The sequence below is a fragment of the Miniopterus natalensis genome, chromosome 5 (assembly GCF_054644295.1).
Source record: "Miniopterus natalensis isolate mMinNat1 chromosome 5, mMinNat1.hap1, whole genome shotgun sequence".
Taxonomy (NCBI): Eukaryota; Metazoa; Chordata; class Mammalia; order Chiroptera; family Miniopteridae; genus Miniopterus; species Miniopterus natalensis.
In genome coordinates this window covers 75,833,757-75,852,080 of record NC_142085.1, presented here as the reverse complement: position 1 = coordinate 75,852,080, position 18,324 = coordinate 75,833,757, and the positions used below count along the sequence as shown (strand labels likewise).

Sequence of the window (18,324 nt, the reverse complement as noted above, 5' to 3'; positions counted from 1 at the left end):
TTCGATTTTCCCCAGTAAAGTTTGTGTGCTTACCGGAAGTTAATAGCATTTGTTTCCAAAATTGTCTATGCCAGTTACACTTGTCCCTGCAATAATGAAATTTAATAAAAATAATACATAAACCAATCAAATATAATTACAAAAAGAAAACACTATTTCAATAACTCAGCAGGATATTTTGGAAAGATAAGGCAAAATTATACACACATAAAAATATTCTTGACCTAAACATAAAGGATATAACAGGGAACAATTAGGGGACAAAACCCCCAAAACTCTAGAGAGTTTTTATGTGTATATTGTTTCTCATGTGTCCTTAAATTCTTATTCTGTTTTAAAGAGAACGAAATGGGAAGTACTGTTAGAAAATGCATCACAAAAGGTTTTGCAATAAAGGTACATGGTCCTACAACTGCAGGTATCACACATTAAAACAAACAGAAGAACCAAATCTGTCAAATATATGTGTGTTCCTGAGTTAAATTTAAATGTTTATGGTATATAAATCATCCCAGGGTGGGGTAGGGAGTGTCACAATAGATTCATTTGCATTTTCTAAAGTTTTACCTAAATGGAATCATACCGTACTTTTTTTTTTTTAATCTTTATTGATTTCAGAGAGAGGAAGGGGGAGAGAGACAGAAACATCAATGATGACATTGGTCAGCTGCCTCCTAGACGCCCCCGACTAGGGATCGAGCCCACACCCAGGCATGTGCCCTGACCAGGAATCGAACCGTGATCTCTTGAATCCTAGGTCAATGCTCAATCACTGAGCAAAGATGGCTGGGCTATAGTACGTACTCTTTTTTTCCAGTATTAGTTTTGAGATTCATCCATGTTGTTACCAGTATCGATAGTTTGTTCATTTTTATTGCTCGGTGGTGATCTACGGTACAGATATTCCATATTTTGTTCATCTATTGTCCTGATGGACAGTGAGGTTGTTTCCATTTTGGGATACTACAAAATAAACTTGCTACATTCATGAACATGTCTTCCTGAACATGCTTGTTTTTTCCCCAGGTAAATACATAGAAGTGGAATGGTTGGGTCTTATGATAGGTATCTGTTTAACTTTTTGTAAAGCTGCCAACTCTTTCCCATTGGCAGTGTATGAGAGTTGTTACCTCACATCTTTGTCAGCAATTGGTAGTCTTTTTAATTTTAGTCATTCCAACAGGTGTGTAATGGTATTGCATTGTGGTTTTAATTTACATTTCCATACTGACAAAAGATGTTCAGTATTTTACCAGGTGTTCCATCTTTTGTGTGTGTGTGTGAAGTGTCTGTTGAAATATTTTTCCCACATTTTCAAGTGGCTCGTTTGTTTCTTTATTATAATCCAATGTATCCATTTTTAGATTTTACATTTAGATCTGTGATGTACTTTGTCTTGAAATGTGGTGTATGAATCCAGGTTAGGTTGGTTGTTTTAGGTTTTACATATGGATATCAAATTCTTCCAGCTCCATGTGTTCCTCTATCCTTTCTTCACTGAATCTTCTTTACACTTTTGTCAAAAATCAGTTGACCATATATGCAAGTGTGGAGCTATTTCTGGTCTGTCTCTCCGTTGATCAACTTGTCTATCTCTATTCCAGTTGTAGGCATCTATTTTAACTTTTTTGATTTATTGACCAACGCGTGTCTGGGTTTGTCAAGAGACTTTTACTGTATTCTAGTGGTTAAGAAACTTGACACAACAGGAAAGGCAGGAGAAAAAGGTAGGAAAGAGAGATGGGCAGGTACAGAAAAGATAAAGCAAGAGTATCACACAGGTAAAAAGGGGTTAGAGAAAGTAGCACTGTTTAAAAAATGGCATTTTCCCAACTCCGTCATCACCAAAGGCCACCCCCCCACCACCTAATATGACCCTAACTGGTTTTGAAAGGTTATGTCTATAAAATAAACAGCATTTATTAGGTCGTAATTCATTTGTGTCCTCATACATTATTCATCAAAGGCATATGCTACCGCCAGTGTTTCTGAGCAGTGTGAGAAAACCAGGGTTGCTGTGGCTCCTGCCAAAACAAACTGCCTTTTAGATATCCTGTGCAGCCTTGTAGTGGGCAATGTTATGATCACCGTTAAGCTTTCTGAAATATTCTGAGCAGCCCCCAGGACTCCCGCCATCCACTCCCTGCCCAAACCACTCTCTTTTTAGAGCCATGGGTTTCTGCAGATGAACCCTAGTCTAGGGCCCCACCTGGCTTTACATCCTTCATCAACCACTTGCTTGTGTCATCAGAGCTTCAGAAAAATACATGAATTGTTAATGTGATGAAAATAGTAAGAAGATGTAAAGCACTGATTGCCAACCCATGGTTTTGCAATAACTCGGAATATCACTAATTATTAGCTCAAAAGATAGACCCTAAAAGTCATGAAAAAAATGTAATTCTCTAAAAGAAACCTGTAACCAGCACTTTTTCCCTCTAAGGTTGTGTGGAATTTCAAATAAACAACAATCAGGTTTAACAATTCAAAAAAGTCAGGGATACCAGAGCTTCAGAAAAGATATTAAGAAACTGAAAATGAAACACTCCAAGAGAAACTATTTGAAAAGTTAGTCAAAAAGGAAAACCCTGCCCAAATTACATAGATCAATGCTATCAAGGATGACAGCTTGACCTGTCTGAATTTAAAAACATCTCAAAGTCAGATCCCCAAGTGAATAAAATGATGGATTTTTTGTAGACCGTTGGAAGTGTCACCTTGCACCCAGCCAGTTCTCCTCAGGCAATGATCTATCTTAACAAAAAGGAACAGAAGTCAACAAATGAATGCATGAAAAAAGACAGAGGACACAGCTATTGATTTCACATATTTTTTTTTTCCTTTTAGTTGTTATTTTTCCTAAAACTAGGGGATACTTTCAAATGTGCTTGTCAGCCTTATCCACCAGGGTCCCCAGCAAGGGCTCTCGGAATGACTTCCACTTTAGCACCAGGGCTGCTGAGTCGAGGACTACTATACCTTTTAAACCTATCACCTTGTCAGAACAAGCCCAAAGTCATCTCTCAACTGAAAACAATGCACCCATTCGTTGATCTAATTTTGAGGACTAGGAGAGGAAATCCAGGCTTAATTCCAGGCTAGACATTAACTATGTGAACTTACTTAGATTTAAGTTCTCTGGGCTTGTTTCTCTCTAAAATGAGTTTATCGATGAAATTTAACGTATATTATTATGAATACAACAAAAAAGCAAAGCCCTTGCTCTAAATTCTGGCATCTCTAAATTCTGTGACTATTGTGGCAATGACTTTTCCACTTTTAGGTTTATGTGGAATGTAATTAGGTTGTTCCAAACTTGATTTTAAGATATGATCTACATTTTCAATCAAGTGTATCAGAGCCACTTGGCATGGTGTCCACACCAGGAAATGGTGCTGTGGCAGTTGATCCCATTTGAACTGTGACGGATGCAGCCAGTGTTGTTCCACTGAACACCGTAAGACAAAGTGCTTTGTCTATGTGCATGTCTGCTGTCCCTAAGGCATACCAATACCAGACCAAGCTTATATAAAGTAATTATCACAATGCTAAAGGCTGCCATTAGAAGAAAAAATATGCCTTAAAAGTACACTATTTCAAACAGTACCACCGTACAGCACTTTCCTATCTTCAAAGATAATTCGCATTCATCAAGTAAGGTTTATCCCAGGTGTGGAGAACTGAGAGCCCATGAAACAAAGCAAAGCTCAAGGCAAGCTTTTTTCTCCCCAAATTTAGCTCACTACTAGAGGGGCAGTCTAGTCTACAAAATTAGCAATCTAATTGCTGCCAAATTTAAGTCAAAACAATATAAGCAAGGTTTAAAGAAATGGAACTTACTAAGAACAAATGATATTTTTCTTCCATTAAACATAATTCTTAACAATCACTGTAGAACTCTGGTTTTTTTCTCTCTACTACAGTAAGAACTGTACTTTCCTTACAATTGCAAAGGAATTCCATTGACATAAATTACACTAGTAGAAATCACAATATCCCAAGTCCTTGAGCCTTTAAACAAAATAAAATGCATGCCTCAGATGTCTGTAGTAAATAAGTGGTACGACAGGCTCTGAATCCACTGGCAGACTGGACTCTTTCCTTGCCCACGTTTCCACATCTTACAGTGTGTTCTAAGGATTCTGTGGATTTCAATCTTTTGGCTGAGAATATCTGAAATGAAGGACAATGACATGGATGAACCTAGATGGTATTGTGGAAGTGAAATAAGTCAGCCACAGAAAGACAAATAACATCTGATTTCACTTATGTGTGAAATCTAAAATACAAAGCAAATGAGTAAACCAAACAACACAGAAACAGACCTGCAGATACAGATGAAACGCTGACGGATGCCAAAGGGGTGGAGAAAGGGGTGGTTGAAAAGGAAAACACACACACACACTTTCTGAGCATATATCTAGGCTTTAAATTATACTTGCTGAATGTTATTTAATGTTTCAGTAACTGATTAGGGCTCAAAAAAAAGAAGTGAGGAGACAAGGAGATTTGAAAGATAAACTACACTTGATCAAACAGCATGAAGTCAGCAAGAAGTTTAATTACAACTCAGTGTCCATTTTCTTATAATAAAGAAGGATATGACCAAATCTTTTCATTATGAAAAATGTTACAGTCCTAGGTACCAAAAAAAACATGTGTAGAATAGGATTATCTACCTGTTGGATAGAATTCCCTATAACCAGAACAATAATTTTAGATTATTCATAGGGAATTAACCGTTATACAGAATACTTATTTTGTTGCTAAGGGGGTTTACATGTGACAAACCACTTTCAAACAGCACAGAAAGTTCAGTTTTTATTAGCTGCAGTAGAGACTTTGAAATGGTTACCTGGATGGTGAACAAAACCGCAGAAAGTCTTCCCCACTATCTTTTCTGTTAACAATTCCAAGCTCAAAAAAATAAAGAGACACACTGAAGAGAGAGTACAATGTCAGTTTCTGAAATTTTATTATTTTTATTAACATACATTTCACAGACAGAAACCTTCTAACATCACACACAATTCCATAACCAAGTGTTTCAGTTTTATCAACATTCTTGAACTATTTACACTGTCTTCCCTCCACCAAAGTGCAATCCAAGCCATCTTGACGAGAAATCTTTAAAGACAGGAATATATTTTTGAGCTGGTTTTAAAGATGCCCATCCATATATTTTCTTTCAATTACCTGGAATGGTAACAAAGTCAACAGAACATGGAGATGAGCTGAGTTAGGCAGCATCCGGTTATAGGAGCCAAAACACTGAACAAGAGCCCTTTCTCTTCACTGCCTCCCGAATCTCCAACTGAAATTACTCAACAGCTGCTACCATGAGACTAAAGAGAAAAGCAAACTAGAGTTACTGACCCTGGCACTGGAGATCAGACTGTATTGTTAAGCATCGGTCTTACGGGACAAAATGAGAGATTTCAGTAGATTAGTTTTGGTGGTCTAATAAGTTATGTATCAGTGTATCTGCTAGGTTTAGGGTTTAAACACCTAATAATGTTGTTTTCTGATGAATTAATTTCCCTCAAGCAGATATGAAAATACTTTTTACTCTGAAAATGAACTTCTTTTACAAAAACTACAAAATAAAGACTGGGGAAAGCTCTTCCTTAATCAGACTGGGATAACTGACCCCACTCCCCAATTTCACGGCCAGTAGTCTATCTTTTCAGGTATAAACCCAGTATATTAACTGCTTCAGAGACAACCAGAAGAAAGTGGAGAACTGAGTTGGCCTGAAGAGAAAATGATGAGACCATCAGAAATAGTCTTCTCACTAAAGTAGATCATTTTATTTGTTGAAGGTATGTAACTCTTAAAAATAAATGATAAAAAGTTAAGAGTAGATGACAAATTGCTTTGAAATTATGTCACTTATGAGTGATTCATACTATTGAGCACTATTCATCAGAAAAACAGAAAATGGATCTCTTGGGTGACTAATATCTTTTAATATCCAAACCACAACAAAAATAATCATCTTTTTTTTACATATTCCAATTTCCAGCAAGGTACTCACAGCAAAGTACTTTGAGAAAGCATGGGGAAAATATTAAGGTCAGCAGATTTCCAAAACAAGCTTTATTCTTTACATTATTGTATAATCAATTATATTTTATTCTCAAATCAACCAAATTTTTCATTTTAGACAAGAATGCAATGCCTTGAAGGCCAAAGATATCCTCAGATATGATACCTATGCCTCTCCTTTTGCGATACAGCATCCATAGAATTCTAACTTTTTCATCAAATAAAGGCCAAAAGCAAACTTTACCTAATTATAGTGAGTGCACCATACTTTTTTTTAGGGAGCAGAAACCAATATAAAAAGAAAATACTGAATGCATCAGACACTACGCTCACAAAGTTTTAGACCGAGGAGCTTGCTGAATGCGACCTATATGTAAACATTAAGCTTGAGAACAACAATACAAAAGCAGGTTTCTCTACAAAAATTTAGGTGGGTTAAAGAACAGCATTACAAATATTTTACTATTCATTTTAAATTCAGAAGGAAAATCCAAATGGTGCTCCAAAGACGAGAAAAACTTCTGTACTTGGGTACATGAGAGGACCAACAGGAAAACAGGTAACTCACAACTACCACTCTGCATATTAAAGACGAATTTGCAAGTGTTATGTCCTATAGACCTCTCTCAGTTGCATCAAATACTATTGGACCAATAACGACTTCCTGCTTCTCAGTAACACTGGGCATTTCCCCCACCATGAAATACTTTTCTGATCATGAAAAGTGTTGGTATTTTGGTGTTTGATGAAACACCACAACCAGATGTGGGAAACCAAATTACAATCACCCAAACTGAAAGGTGAAAATTAACATATGGATTCTTTTTAAGGTGGTGTTGTTTCAAATAAAACATCAAATATTTCATGTGGGACTGAAGCTCACTTGCAATAATCCTGAACACTTCTGAGAGGAAAAACAACTGTTTTTCTGAGGAGGAAAAAAGGGTATAAACCAAGTGAGTGATATAAATACTCACATAACCCCAAATTTGGTTACCTGTAAAATAATTATATTTTAAGCATTCACTTAGCATCTACATATATCACATTTGAAATTATCAAATTCATTTTTGAGAAATGATATTCCAGTTCAATTCTATGAGGACATAGGGTGTACGTCTATTTAAATTGCCACGATCTAATGAGCAGAAAGCTGTATTTTGGAAAGCCCACTGCTCTGGCAAATAAGAATATACGTTATTATCTTTTTTCACCAATAAGGTATCGTGGAGATCTTCAGAATGATCTCTTTTCAAACGCATTGTCATACCTTACAATCAGTGATTTTTTCCAAAATGAAATATACTTAAAACAGAAGAATTAAAATTATTCTTTTCCTCATACCCTCAACAAGTAGGGTTTTTTTTTTCCTTTCCTTCCTAGGGTAAAATCTTTGATTTTGGAAACTCAGCACTAAATGGGTAAAATGCCACTGTCAGCAATTTGGGGGAAGATAAGTGTGGCCATGACTGATTCTCCAACTGGCCAGGCAGGTCTGTGCTGTGGCTGTGAGATTTACCTGTGAGAAGGACCTGACATGAAATGGCACTTTGACAATGCAACCTATATAAACTGGTGCCACCCAAATCATGTCATTCATGGATTCTCCTTAGGAGCTAATGTGACCAAATTCAGATCACAGTTTTCTGCCTTTTTGCCCTCTTGAATGAGTGTGCATCATTTCCAAATTCACTTAGTATATTCTGTCATAGGTCAGCTTACCTAAAAATATTTGCAATACCAATAGCTTTCATATGTCTCATAATCTGGATGTTATTTTCAGTATGAAGACTGACTATTACAAGAGTGATGGAAACAGCCCTCGTGTTCACTTTCAAATAATCTGTGAATGTAAACTGCATGTCCACGTGTGCTGCAGAAGCTAAACCAAGATGGACTAACACACCATCAGCTCTCCAGGTACAGACGCACATTCACTTGTCACATGTTTTCCCGAGGCCCAGAGAAGATCTAAACGTGGGTCTTTAAACGGTTAAAGTAAAAGTGTGCTCCCAACTCCTACCATGCTCTTAGTTTAGAACCCTGTAACCCCTTTCCTAAATTCAGCCCATCCTCCCCACCACTTTAAAAGAGCATGAGAGACTCTTTGTGATAGTGAACCAACACCCCAACTCACAAGTCTGCCCCCTGGGCTCTGGTCATGACCACAGACTCACATTTGGGAGTTAGGCAGGAGAGGGAGAGGGCAAGGGCAGCCCCCATTTTAGTGGCCACATAACAAAGGAACTCCTTTAAATTAGAAAAGAAATTAACGTTGCAGAATGTTTCCCTAGAAAAGATATGTAATAAAGTAATAGTATCAATAAAAGAGCTATTACCAAAGCAAAGCTTTCATCAATAAGCTTCCAGAACTTTAAAGGAGGAAAATGGCTTCACAAAATGGTAGTCCAGGTTCCCACAGTGTGGACATTGCTGGACGTTGCTGTACTCGGAGAAGTACTGCATCCCGATCCGCACGTCGATCACGGGCTTCCCGCAGTGCTTGCAGTTCAGCCGGGCCTGAGGGGAAACACAGGCACCATGAGCCACCACACCCTCCTGCCTCCCAACACTGTTCAAGTCATCTGAACGCAAATGCGAGACTGGTACAGCTGGGAAACTGATCTGGAGTTTAGTCAAGTATCCTTTTGATTACCAAAAACAGGGTAGGCAAAGCATAAGATGTATATTCAAGTATTCATCATTAGTCTGAAAGATTAATTCCTAATTTCTCTCCCAATACGTAGAACTGCTACAAGAAAATGGACACTTGTACTGGCTCTAACAACAGGACATGCCTTCCCCCTAGATTTCAAAGAGTAGCTGAAGCGGACTTCCCACACCAAACCTGTATAAACTTCTTTGAAGATTCTAAGTTTATTTTAAAAATTCATACACTTTTCATTCTACTCCTCGCTATATTTGTATTTCCTTTGTGTAAAAATAAAATTTCCCTAAAATGCTCAAGTAAAATTAACAATCAGAAAGCAGTGCTGTGTTTATCCTGAGGCTCTGAAACCCACTAGCACAGTGTTGCTGGTTCATGCCTGGGCCCCTCTCTAACGGCAAATACTGAAGGTTTTCACCAATAGGCCTTAAGTAAGTAACCAGAAATGATAAATATAAGACTCTCAATTTAGATTCATTCTAAAAATGCAATAGAAACGTATAACCTCATTGTGTCCCCAAAACATTCCTGGTGAGGTGGGATTATGTAAATTTTTAAATGATGAAACTGAGGCAGACAGGGATAGAGTGATGTGCCCAAGAGCATACAGTCAGAAAGGAGAAAGGCTGAGATTTGAACCCAAGTAGCTTACTCCAGAGCCCACGCTCCTAGCCATTACATGGACTACCTTCTGTAACCTGAGATAATCTCCCTTTTAACTGACTAATCTCTCTGAGCAACATTAAAAGTGAGATTCTGAGCAAACATCTCTCTTTAGCTTGTTATTCCTCTCTAATAACTAATCATTGCTTAGTTTTGGCTCCAGGTTTTATTGGAAGACTTCCCTCGATTGCTTAGTCACGTCTAACATGTCTAACTTCACAGTGAATACAGTTAATTGATTTTTTAAAAGCCAAACAACAATTAAACATGTTTTCCATTTCAGTAGAGAGGGGGCAGAAAATAAAGGTCTGGGCTTAAAACAAGGAAGAATGATATAAATCCAACAGGATGGCTTTTCTCTCAAAAGTAGTAATCCCATTGCCCTTCAGTGGTGTCGTAGGAAGAACACCAGCCTGGGAGGTACAGGTTTTAGTCATGACTGTGACACATTTGTGTAAAACATTCTAATTTTCTAGGCCTCCACTGTGTGTGGAAAACAAGGAGACTGGACTTGATCTCCCAGGTGCTTCCAAAAGCTAACATTCTATGAGTTACAGGCCAAATATTCTTTTACTTCCTTGTTTCTCTAAAAGAGAATCCTCTCTGGTGTGTGTGTGAAGAGAGGAGCCACTTTCTTGTGTTTCTCTCACTTCATGAGCTGGCATGAGGCACAGTATTATAAAATGCTACAGTGAATAGCAAAAGGGCTGTGGTATCTCATTTCCAAGGCCAAGGTTTAAAATGGAAATTTGGCCCATGTATCAGAACAGCGTAAAAACACTCAATCCTGGAATCAAATGACAGGCTATGGATGGCCATTTAGGTCTCTCATGGCCCTATTTCACCTTTAATATCACTAGTATAGACAAAGTACAGCTGAAATACCAACTCTGCCAACACTTTAATGCAACCGACACAGGGTATCCTCTGAATCAACTGTGGATAATAAGGATATTCTCTTTACAAAAATCAAGGCATACTGCTAGCGAGGCAAAACTATGTAGCACACTAATCAAGTGTTTATCACTTTTATTAAAAGCCAGACTTGGCCACTGAAGAGCGAAAGAAAATCTCTCTCCTACCCACGAAGATCAAGGAATTTTGTAACAAGGGCTTGCTTTTTCCAATCACTTGGAAGTAAACGCAGATACTTCCAAGGATTTTGTCGCCTCCTGTGTTTCTATGAACGTATTTAATGTTTCGCATGTTACTATCTTTCTCTTTTGCTGGTGACAGCTAATGTCAGATGCTCTCTTTGCAGTGCTAACTGCCTCTTTCATGTTAACTTCAAATACCTTACAAGGCAGGCAGGTCCTGAGTAACTGTACTGTCCCACAGGAAGGAAACCAAAAGGAAATCTTGTCTATTAAAGAAAGAGCAGCTTTCTTCTTCCTCTTAAATAATAACTTTTGCTTATTAGAAACTTAGTATATGTTAACCATATAAAACATAAGAAAATATAAGAAAGCAAAAAGAAAACTAAAGAACTGCTCCGCATCCCACATCCTGAAACAACCTGATAACTGGAGAGCAGATCCCTTTTCATGTTCATTGTTTATAACGGGAAGCATTTATAATCCATTTATATTCCATTTATAATCACTTTTTTATTGAAAATAACTTCCCACATAGTTAATCATTATTCTACAACATCCCTTTTCATGACTACATAGTAGTCCAGTAACAGCTGCACCACACTACAGTACATCCACCACTGCTGGACTCTGGAGGCATGTCACGGACGCTCACTAATAATGCGCCTTCCCCAGGCCCTCCACCTCCCCACCATAACTGCAATGTTGACTCTAACTCCTCTATGTTCACTTGGGGACAGAAGCCTGATGTCACCCATTGCTCGTTCTGTGGGGGTCAATACCAACCTGACAGCAGGGAGAGGCAGCCAGGATGTCGTAGGTGTACATGGTGCCCAGCTGGTGCCAGCTGCCGTCCCACCGCGACTTACACTTGATGCAGATGATCTTGTGAACCCCTTCCAGGCAGTCCACACACACAGCATACAGATGCATGAGTCTCCCTGTACACAGAGACACAATGCTGAGGGTGGCCAAGAAGGAAATCACCCTTTGTCTCCAAAGGTGATTAAAAATTGGCTCACCTATCAATTATAAGCAAATATTTTATCATTTGGATAAATATAAAAATCATAATAGATATCCACACATCCCCAAGTTATAACTATTGTCAATGAACATGTTCTTTAAGTTCAACCTTATTAAATATTGCTTCCATCCACTTTTCCAAAAAGTGCTGCCAGGTTTCCAATACAGACATCCAGACTCAAATGACCAAGCCTTGAGCACTCAGAACCAGCCTGTGACCATGCTAGACTTTCTGCTCAGAAGCCTATGTGTGGCATACAGGCTGAACTAGCAACACTGGTCTGTACTCATGGGCTCTCTCATCCATTAACAAGTCCCATGATAAAGTCGAAAGTCTGTCCTGGTATTGGTAGCCCAAAATTATACCACAGCCAAAATTACTATGTTAACTGTCCTTGTCTCCAAAATTGCTCAGCCACCACGACATCTAATTTAGGAACCAGAATTATATCTTACATGTAAGTAGTATTTTAAAAGGAGTTCAATGTCTTATTTAAAAGTCACACCCCCATTCCTCCACTATTTATTAACACCTGCCACCCAGGTTATATGGAAGGGTTAGAGTTCAATCATTGGGAAAGAGTCAGAATGTTCAGGACCCGCCTGGGTGATGTGCAGCAGCAGCAATGCTGCTCTCTGTATAGGGATCAGGAAGTCCACTGTGCCGAAAACTACTATTAGGACAACACATAATCCTAAGTGGCTTCTTATTCAACATAAGCTGCTCGCTGCCATCAGCCAGGCCATGGCTCTTCACTTTTTGGTGCTAAAAACCAGCAAGCTCCTTACACTGGAGAAGAGTAAACAGTACTTCAGGGACACCTTTTATAGCATTTTCTCTCCTCTTTGAGGACTAGGTCTTACTCATCCTTGTAGGCTCAGAGTCTAACACAGTCTGAAATGTGGAAAGCACTCCATAACTGCATGTTCGATGAATGGATGGGGCCCGTTAATAGCCAAAGACAATATAACATTGGAGGTCTCTATGTCAAAAATGCGAAGGGTGACAAGAGCTTCTTGAAATACTGTCCGCCTCTGCTCTAGGATGCTGAAAACAAAAGGTCACACACCATCCCCACTCAGAGTGGCCCAGAGACATTTCGGGATGTCAATTCAAGCATCCAGAAGACACTAAAAAAACACTTCATTTCCAGTCTCCCTCCTGGACTAACTCACTGAAATTCTCAACTATTCAGACACCCAGGCAGCCACCAGGAAGGGTCAGGGCAGGGACAGACAGAGGTCAGGCGTTGGTAGCAATGACCGTAACGATGAGGTTGACTGGGAACTTTGACAGTTTGCCAAGGGTCTGTCTGGCACTGTGCTACGAGGCTACCTGAAGCATTTTACTTAACCTGCACAGCAACATGACAAAGCACATATTATTGTTATTCCCACTTCAGATAGGAGAGCTTGAGTAGCTTGCCCAGGTTCATAAAGATAATGAATAGCAAAGTCCAGACTTCAATTCATATCTGCCTGACTCTTAACCTCTAGACAAACTCATGGGAACTCCTGGTGTGGACTGAGTCTCTAGATCTGTTTCAGTTACTATTATACATTGTACTAAATACAGAGAAATTCAAATTTCTGAACTCTAGGGTTGTGAGAACAATAAAAAAGCAGAGATTCCTGAGAGAACAGTTATCTGTGGTTCTAAGTGGAAAAGACGTACAATGAAAACTTCATTAGATCAATCTTAATACATTATTAAAGTCAAACAAAAACATCTTATTGGAGGAAGAGTCAGAGAGCTGGAGGCTGGGGAGGGAGTGAGGGGTAAAGGGAATGGCAAAGGACTGACAGTCCACATGAGCCAGCACTGGAAATAACACGTTATTTCAGCAGCATATAATCAGCTGCAGCCGGGAATCTGTGGCCTGGAACGTGGCCTTTCTGCTGGAGTTGGAAATGCTGTAAGGAGTACAGGGCTGGGACTCTGTGATGGAAAAAAATGGTCTACATTAGCTTGCTATAAAAAAGACTGCATGGACTTCTCCGAGATGGGACATAAAAACCCTGGCACATACCGAGGCCCCATAAAGAACGCGGCGGACGTCTTTATGATGGCTTGAGAGTGCACCTACAACCTGTTCTCCACCCACCCCACTCATTCTCCACTCTAGGACCTCTGCTCACCGTACGCTTCTCTCATGGTCCCGATTGTTTTTAACCACTATTCCTTTGCACATGGCTCCCTCTCCTTAGCAACAAACGCCTGCTGTGACTAGAAGCTCTCCCTAAAACCAGCCTGTCTTTGATATATGCCTTCACATTGCCTCTGACTACTCAGGCCAAAGCGGCCCCTTCCTCCTTAGAAATTACAGGACACCTAACGTGCATAATATCCAGATGTTACTCGCTTGCCGGGTGGTACTAGGGCTGTAGGCCTGGAAGTGAGTTACATTTTTTATAAAAGCATCATACATCCTAAGATTATAAGCTGATGAAAGGCAAAGACTGAGAGTACCCAGCACACGAAATTCATAAGTTTGATTGGCTGATGAATGGATTAAGTGAAAAGAACTTGTCCATCACGAATGGAAAAAGAACACTACTCTCATGTACCCTCTACCCTTGTATCCTCATTCATCTTCATAAATATTATTCCCAGTCTAAAAATGGTAAACTAAAGGTGTCTCAACTCACTACCCTCAAAAATTATTCCCAAACAGCATAAAGAACAAGAAATAAACACAAACTCCATCTTCCATGAAACTATGAGGTACCTCAAACCTGAGCCAGAATATGAGGTCAGAAATTGGGTGGAGGAATGGTAAACAGTTTGCCTCTCAAACTGGACAGCATGCACGGGGGAGCGGGAAGAAGTGCGGAAGGGAACGAGTGAGGTGGATGAGCAACCACAGGTCCTATGCAACTTTCCATCAAGAAGGAGAGTCTATTTCATCATCCCCTGAATCTGGGCTGTCTTACAACTTGTTTTGAGGAATAAAATATGACAGAAATGATGTTACTCAGGTCCAAGCTTAAGTTTCCAGAGGGAGAAGCTCTTGCTCTCCTGAATGGTGTCCTGGGAAAGTGACGTGAAAAGCCCAGGCTAGACTATTGGGAGATGAGAGGGTATATAGAACAGGGATGAGCAATTGTAGCTGAGGCTCCCGAGGCCAACTAGCCTGCCAACTGCTAGACGTGTGGGAGAGGTCATCCTATCCAAACAATACACAGGTTTGTGAGAAGTTATAAATCACTATTTTAAGCCACTAAGTTTTGGAGTGGTTTTGCCTTAAAACAAGGGCCAGCCAAACAGCAATTGAGTGTGAAGATAGACTCAAGATATTATTACACTTTCAAAGTCTTAAAAAATCTATTTACATAGTCCCTTTCTCAGAAAGCTCATAGGGGATGTTTAACTAATTGAGGGAATAAACAAAGGAAAAACAAAATGTGGAGTCTAGAAAACAGAAGGTAAAAAGTAGGAAAGAACTGAAGAAATTCCTAGGAGGGCAACTATTCAGTATAGCAGGTACTGAGTGCACCAGGAGCAGGAAGATGAAAGGTTCCATGAAGAAAATTTCTAGAAAAAAAACATAAAATGTCATAGGTATGTGGACATGTTTTTGAAAGGTGGTTTGTATTGCTGCTGCAGAGTGAGAGCAACCAGCCAAAGATTCAACAAAGGTTAAGCAAATGAAACATGAAGCGATTAACTTTAATAAAAACAAAAGGTATTCTATACAGGAAATATATGTACCTTTACTTCTCGGCTCAACACTATTTCCATACTAAAAGTAAAAAAAACAACCGCCAAAAACATTAAGGATTATCCAAGAATTGTGATATATTATCCTGAGAGAAAGGGGAAGATCATGAAACATAGTCGTCCACCTTAAAAGTAAGTCAATAGGTATTATCTAAAATTGGAGGCTGAATATAATAGTTTTAAAATTATGATGGTAAAAACCTGAAGAATCATGTAAGATTTAAATCTGTCTCTGGGAACTGAAACAGCAGGGGTTGGTGGGAAAAAGTTAGGTGGGGATGTAGCATTTTCACTGCAAGGCTTTTTAGCACACTTTTAAAGTTATGAAAATATATGACGGGCATCCTATCTTTACATAAATTCAATAGCGCTACATGCATTGACAGACTGCTCACCTTCTGTCATTCAACTTATGGGTGAAATGTCACTATGTCCTTGTATGTCATCCACAGAATTAAAAAGCTCCCACCCTCACCACCAAGGTAAAATCTGAGTTTCCAATAATCCTCTATTTTCCTTTTGTTGCTATCAAAAAAGACTCTTCTTTCATAAACGTCAAGACTAATTCAAATAATCTAAAAATGCCTTGACCCTCTCTTTTATGCAATTCCTTCTCTAAATGTCCTCCCAATTATGACAAACTATACACTAGGAACCCTCTCCTCAAATTACAGTAGAACAAAAACATAAAATTACCCACAACTGTATTACTGGCACAGTGACATGGGAGTAAAACAGACCATCACCACCTCCCCCATCTCACTGGGAAAAGGTGAAATATTCACATTACCTAGCCCCTGACTAGAACAAAAAAGCACCATCTGTTAAAACTGAGCCAGAACAGAGAAGTCCCATCTTGCTTGCTCTCCAGCTCTCAACAAACAGAAAGCAGGCAAGGTGAATGAACACCTGTACCTTGAAGGTGACAAGGAACATCATACTCGATCTCATCATGTCTCGATGGGCTTAGGAACAGAGTTCCGTCCACCAGTGGGAACTGTTCAAACACCGGGAGTACCCGGTGGCACAGGGCACAGTTTACAACGTTTCTGTGGCTGGCACTGAGGGCCGCAAGGATGAACTTGCGCAGATCCTCGCCCTGGCCCATTTGGGCATCGTCTTCCATCCGCACGTGGAAAGTGTTCAACTTATGTCTGGGGATGTGAGTGAGGAGTTCGGAGAGGTCCAGCCGCCGCAGGAACTGTACAGGAGTGTCAAAGTGGCCACCCCTGTGAACTGATAACCCAGCCGAACTGTAATCAAAGTGGGCATTTCGGAACACGTGGCCCCCAGCCATGGCCTTTTTGTGAGGCTCAAGATGGATGGCATTCTTTAAGAATTCCCCAAGGTATCTGGAGGATCGGGGGCCACTGAAGTGGGCAGGGGACAGGATGGAGTAGCCGGTAGGTGGGGACTGGCCGGGGGAGCCACAGGGGGAGCGGCCCCCGTAGGCCCCAGTGCCGACGGCCTTCTCCTGGGAGTTCTGCCGGTCCATGGAATGCCGCCGGGGGAGGTCATGGTTTGGGCCCTTCTGGGGCTTGTTCGGGGGCCTGCACTTTTTTGCCTCCTCTACCACCTCCCCAGGGGGCCTCCCCGTGTTCTTCTCCGACCCTGACTTCTTCTTCTTCTCATCCTGCATCCGCTTCACCTGGTACCAGTCCGTGTCCTTCTTCAAGTGGCCCTGTCCACAGCGGCAGGAGCAGAAGCGGAAGGCCAGGTCATAGCCTTTCTTGGTCCACATGTTCTGGCGGCACTGCTTCTCATTCCAGCTGCGCGCCCGGCCGATGCAGTTGAACTGGACCAGGATGCTGCTCTCCCACTCGTAGAAGCACTGCAGGTGCATCCAGGTGCTGTGGGGGCAGTGCTCGTTGTTGCACACCACCTTCTGGTAGTCGTCCTTCTCCAGGTCCACCGGCCTCCCGAAGCTGCAGATCAGGGGCGTGGCACACGGAGCTTCTGGGGAGAAACGCAAAAGGAGAGAAATTCAGCTCGCAGGACGTGGGATTCCAGCTGACACCAAGTCAAAGATCAAAGTTACTATCCCGCAGTGGCCCATTCATGCCAAAGGTACAATTTTCCTGGTGTCAAGATTTCCACCAGTGGACTAACACCAGGCCTGATTAGAAAACATTTACTATTTTCTCCTGGTATGGTGTTGTGGTAAGGGAATTTATTTTCTGACATTTGTTATCTGCTGATAAACACACCAATAAGCTTCAAAAAACCCAAATCCTTCCCAGTGCCATTTAGCTGTGTGTCAGTACTGGTAACAGGTAGTATGAGGTTTTCCTAAGACACGAGTGTAATGTCAGGCAGTCCCAAGGTTCTTTTAAAAATTAATCACTCCAATGAACTAGGAAATAATATGACAAAGCTACTTTACCAGCCAGTTCACGTGGTAGCTCCTTATCACAGGGTTTAGGTTATCCAGGATACCACAGAGGAACTAGAAAACAGACTGGCCTCACCCCCAAACTCTTCTAGAATGGTCTGACACCCAATGGCAGGGATGTGTGGTCAAACTAATTGTTGCTCTAACAGAATTACACTGCCAGATCATGGGAAAAAAACACAATTCTACAAAGCTATCAAGATGGAAAGTGGGAACACCGAGATTATTCTACCCTATTTAACCACATACAGGTTCCCAGAAAGGAGGGAAAACTTGGTGACACAAGGTAGAACTCATTTCGAAGAAGTCAGTAGGATTTGTGGAGATTGGAATTCCACTGGATTCCTGTTACTTCAGCATCCATAACCTTTTCAAAAAGCCCGTTTGGAAGCTAGTTCTACTTGCAGTTGGGAACCACTGAGCTTGATCCACATGCCATACTCCACATGCCATACTCCAGTTACTTTATCTCTTGTAGTTGAGAAGCTAAATGAGGCTGTAAGCCAGAAAGCACCTTAGTCAAAGTTGTTTTAGGAATCTCACCCTGGTGGCAGTGTGGAACATGAGGCTGGAAGCAGGGAGGCCAGAGGAAGGGGACTGCAGTAATTAAGGGGAGAAATGGCAAGTTCCTGGGCTACGACAGCAGCAGCAGCAGACTCTCAGTGTTGAGGATGGGAAGACGCTGATGGACTGCAAGGGACAGGCTTGAAGA

General features: G+C 40.6%; 1 protein-coding gene across 2 annotated transcripts in view; it reads right to left on the bottom strand.

The window, feature by feature from the left end:
* Positions 1-4,541: 4,541 nt before the first annotated feature.
* HECA (HECA ribonucleoprotein granule regulator) overlaps positions 4,542-18,324 on the bottom strand; it is a 40,766-nt gene continuing 26,983 nt past the window's right edge. The window contains exons 2-4 of one of the 2 annotated variants that reach the window (XM_087817654.1): positions 16,136-17,176; positions 11,260-11,414; positions 4,542-8,568 (exon numbers count right to left, since the gene is read on the bottom strand). In XM_087817654.1, the coding sequence (XP_087673780.1) occupies positions 8,404-8,568; positions 11,260-11,414; positions 16,136-17,176 (1,361 nt within the window). In that variant the 3' untranslated portion in view covers positions 4,542-8,403. The remainder of the gene's footprint in view (positions 8,569-11,259; positions 11,415-16,135; positions 17,177-18,324) is intronic. The other variant, XM_087817655.1, reaches the window with a different exon arrangement.